Source organism: Erythranthe guttata, chromosome 3 (assembly GCF_056151865.1).
Source record: "Erythranthe guttata isolate IM_541 chromosome 3, IM_541, whole genome shotgun sequence".
NCBI classification, from domain to species: domain Eukaryota; kingdom Viridiplantae; phylum Streptophyta; class Magnoliopsida; order Lamiales; family Phrymaceae; genus Erythranthe; species Erythranthe guttata.
This window is the reverse complement of record NC_142535.1, coordinates 13,054,879-13,058,581: the sequence shown is the minus strand read 5'-3', so window position 1 is coordinate 13,058,581 and position 3,703 is coordinate 13,054,879. Positions and strand designations below refer to the sequence as shown.

The 3,703-nt window shown below is 32.9% G+C and overlaps 1 protein-coding gene across 3 annotated transcripts; it reads left to right on the top strand.

Annotated features, from left to right (window-relative positions):
• The first annotated feature begins 409 nt into the window (after positions 1 to 409).
• Positions 410 to 2,915, top strand: LOC148771839 (FBD-associated F-box protein At5g60610-like). Of its 3 annotated transcripts, none has more exons than XM_088815540.1 (5): positions 410 to 575; positions 661 to 743; positions 826 to 1,758; positions 1,856 to 1,999; positions 2,432 to 2,915. In XM_088815540.1, the coding sequence occupies exons 2-5, from the start codon at positions 666 to 668 to the stop codon at positions 2,753 to 2,755; spliced, it is 1,479 nt and encodes a 492-aa protein (XP_088671666.1). In that variant the 5' UTR covers positions 410 to 575; positions 661 to 665; the 3' UTR covers positions 2,756 to 2,915. The 3 variants fall into 3 exon arrangements, with proteins under 3 accessions (XP_088671666.1, XP_088671668.1, XP_088671667.1); XM_088815541.1 differs by having other exon boundaries at positions 426 to 575; positions 658 to 743; XM_088815542.1 differs by lacking the exon at positions 826 to 1,758 and having other exon boundaries at positions 416 to 575; positions 2,432 to 2,912.
• The last annotated feature ends 788 nt before the right edge of the window (positions 2,916 to 3,703 follow it).

The following is a 3,703-nucleotide window of genomic DNA, read 5'->3' as shown; positions in this document are numbered from 1 at the left end:
TTTGTTGAAGAACGCCTTAAATTTGATGAAAAACGACTTGAATATTGTAGAGTGGTAGAATAAGAGTCCTACATAAAGTCTTCTTGATGACGTGGAGCGATTTGATTGGCTCTCTTTATTGATATTTATCTCTTATAACTTGGAAGAGAAGAAATAATCCTATTGACCAATAATTAATTAATAATTATCTTCATAACTTATTTTGCAAGATAAATTATAATTTAATTTAGACACAATTTAATTGGCTAATTTAATTAACCAATTAATTAATTTTATGTATTACTGCGTAGTTGTAATTATCAAAATGGACACCACAAATTAATGATAATGAGAAAAAAAAACAAAAGCTTTTGAAGCAAGAAACAAAACAATTATCAAAATTATTGGATAACAATTTTAATTCTCCTAGGATTCCTCAACTATATTCTCAAAAAAAAAAAAAAAAAAAACATCTTCAACTATTATTAATACTGGTATACTACTACGCAATAATAATTATTCTAATCTGTTTTCGCCGCCGCGTCCAAACCAACCAATCCTTTTCCAATTTCCGCCATCGGAAAGCAATTATTTATGTTTGTGCTTTTGAATGATTTTCACAATCTATACTTATAAATATTTTTTTTTTCTTTCTAATACTTTTGTTTTTCTTCCCAGCAGGAGCAATGGACTCGGGGGAGATAATAATAACTCTATATGGAATAGCAGTTTTTGCTGTACTGAGAAGAAGTCATCTTCGCAGAGTATGATCAATCAACTTTTTTTTCTTTTTATTTTTTTTTTCAATTTTTTCTTTCTGATGATTTTTTTTATACACAAAAACAGAAACAAAATCGTACTAAGTGCTTAATTACTGAACGTCCTCCTAGCAAGGACATAATTAGTGAACTGCCAGACGATATGCTGATTTCGATAATCTCGCGTATGCCTAATAAATATTCGACAAGAACGAGTATTCTATCAAAGAGGTGGAGGAATCTTTACAAATTTGTGCCCGACGTCGAATTTCGATGCTGTGACCTACCAGTTGGTTGTTTTTGCTACTCTGTTAATCCTCCTAGAGTTGGATATGACTCTAATTTAATTGTTCAAATAGTCGATAGATTTTTCCGACTTCGTTCCGCTTCTGGCGGAATCCGTTCTTTCCTTTTTGACTGTCGTTTAAGCAAACCGTACACGAATCGTTTTGAGGCATGGATTCATTCTCTAGGAAGATTGGGGGTCGAAGAACTCGTTCTCAAATTCCGTGGTTGTCGTCCTAGTGATACTTCTTTTTCCTATAGCCTTGTTCACGAGATGCCCTCTTTAAAATCTTTGAAATTAGCCTCATGTACTTTACACATGGGAAAGACCCAGTTATGTAAGTCCCTCCAAATTCTAATACTTGGTTCGGTTGTTGTGTCCTGCGGTGCTTTCAAGTGCATTTTGTCCACTTGTTTGAGCCTCCATACTTTATCGTTCGATCGTTGTTACTTTGACCCCAATTCTAAATTATCCTTTTCCGGCCCAAATCTACAATTGAAGTCCCTTTACATATTCGATTGTCCGGCTATAGAAAGCATAAGGTTGTGCGCTAGTAATCTCACGACATTCGAGTTTAAATGTCCTAGCTTGGTTGACTTTATAGTAGACCATGTCCCTAAGCTGCAAAGTATATACCTTATGACATATCCCTTTAAAGCTTTGCCTTATATTTTTCGGAAACTTGCACAAGATTTGCCTCAACTCAAATCTTTAGGTTTTGCTACTACACCATCGGTAAGACAATTATTTCCTTGGCATATCTGTTATCTATATATATATTTATATACACACGGCTTCTTCTTTTTTAACGCTCGGGTTTCTTCATTCCCAGAACTACGATACAACTGTCGGGATTAACATGCTCACGAACCTTAGGCGGTTAGACTTTTGCCTCTATTGGCAAACTTATGTGAATCTGCTTTCGCTCATTCCACTTGTACAAAGTTGCCCCTTCCTGGAGGAATTTCACTTGGATGTAAGTCTTTCAATACAATCTATTTGGTACTTTTATTAGCCCAAATTTACTGCAAAGCTTTTGAATTGAGTCCTCTAAATATTCATGTAAAATATTATGTGGATTGCAAATATATTTGATTTCAACTATCTTGCCACTTGAGTTGATTAGATATTTCCGAATTTTCTAAAATTATGTTCGTTATATATTTTGGGAAAAAAATCATCGGAAAAAAATCGGATGTTTTTTGAAAGAAGTGAAAAATTCCAATGTGTGTGTAAAAAATATCATTCATTTGCTTCAACCCTAACGACTGATTGACAAATAAGCGTGAAAACACAACAACATCTTCTTCATAGTTTTTACAATGGACTTACTTGTTATAAGATCTCTTGTTGCCGCACATCTTTTTACATATACTTGAAAAAGTCTCGTGCTCATTTTTGTTTTTAGACAAGCGATATGAAATATGCCGGACCGCCAGTGAAAAAGCAGGCCATAGTAATTCACTCAAAGCTGAAGAAAGTGGAGCTTACTGGATTTATTGGGACAGAAAATGAGATGGAGTTTGCTTTGTACATGTTGAAAAGTGCAGTTGGTCTAGAGCTAATGCACATTAGTAGGCGTAGCAAGTACTACAAGGGATTCGGTTCTTGGATGCACTTCGACGAAAGCCAATGGAGTCAAGAGATGTATAATATGATTCACACACAATTGCAAGGGCAAGCTGTTTCAAAGACCGCACGAGTTGTTATTCAATATGAACCTCTATATTAACAAGATAAGTGGGGTAGATCTCGCGGTCAATAATTTTGTTAGAATGTCTTTATATATATATACTTAATATTTAACATTGTCGAAGATTATAAATGCTTTAGTCATTATTGCTTATTTGTAGCTCGAAACCTACTATTAACTTGCCTCTTGTGTATAAGATCGTATATCCATCTTATAAGGTTTTTTTTTTTTTTTTTTGCAAAAACTAACCTTGTGAGATCTCTAATTGTTGAAAACACACTCGTGTTATAAAAATTAGCCAAGCACCCCTCTACGAAAATTAGTCAAAGCTAAAAAGGTCGTTGACAACTTTTTGTGCGCTATATGCGAGTGGGGTGTGTTGTTTGACATAAGAAACATAAATATCCTATGAATTAGAAATTTTGAAAATTACACATTCACCCTAAAAGTTTCAGCACCAAAGTGAAGTTTTCAACATTTTCAATTCAGTCCTTTATGTTTCCAAAAGAGCTATCTTCTCAGCCCCACTTCTTCATTGTGACTTTCTCCGGCTTAACCAAGCGGAAAAACCGAACTGGTGCACGAATATACCTAATTTCATTATCTATTTCGTTTGTCGTAAATAGGTTCAACATTCAAAATGCGATTAAATCACAATTTTTTAAAGGTTAAAAAATTATTTTTGTTGTTAAAATTATTTTTTGGTGAATTATGACGATATTAATTGATCTGACTAAAATAAACTCGCTTTAATTTTAAAAACATAATTATTAAAATATCTATTTCTTTATAGAAAATAGATACAAGATTGAAAAATGGGTTAAATCATAATTTTTTCATGGTTAAAAATTATTTTCGTGTTTAGAGTTATTTTTTGGTAAATTAGGACGATATTAATTGCATTGACTAAGATAAACCCGCTTTAATTTTAAGAAATAATTTTTAAAATACTCATCACATTATATAAAATAAATACAAGATTCAAAA

Excerpts from the sequence above, each read along its gene's own strand:
- LOC148771839 (XM_088815540.1), top strand. The coding sequence starts at position 666 with ATGGACTCGGGGGAGATAATAATAACTCTATATGGAATAGCAGTTTTT. Across the intron at positions 744-825 it reads GAAGAAGTCATCTTCGCAGA|AAACAAAATCGTACTAAGTG; the intron begins GTATGATCAATC and ends ACACAAAAACAG. Across the intron at positions 2,000-2,431 it reads TGGAGGAATTTCACTTGGAT|ACAAGCGATATGAAATATGC; the intron begins GTAAGTCTTTCA and ends TTTTGTTTTTAG.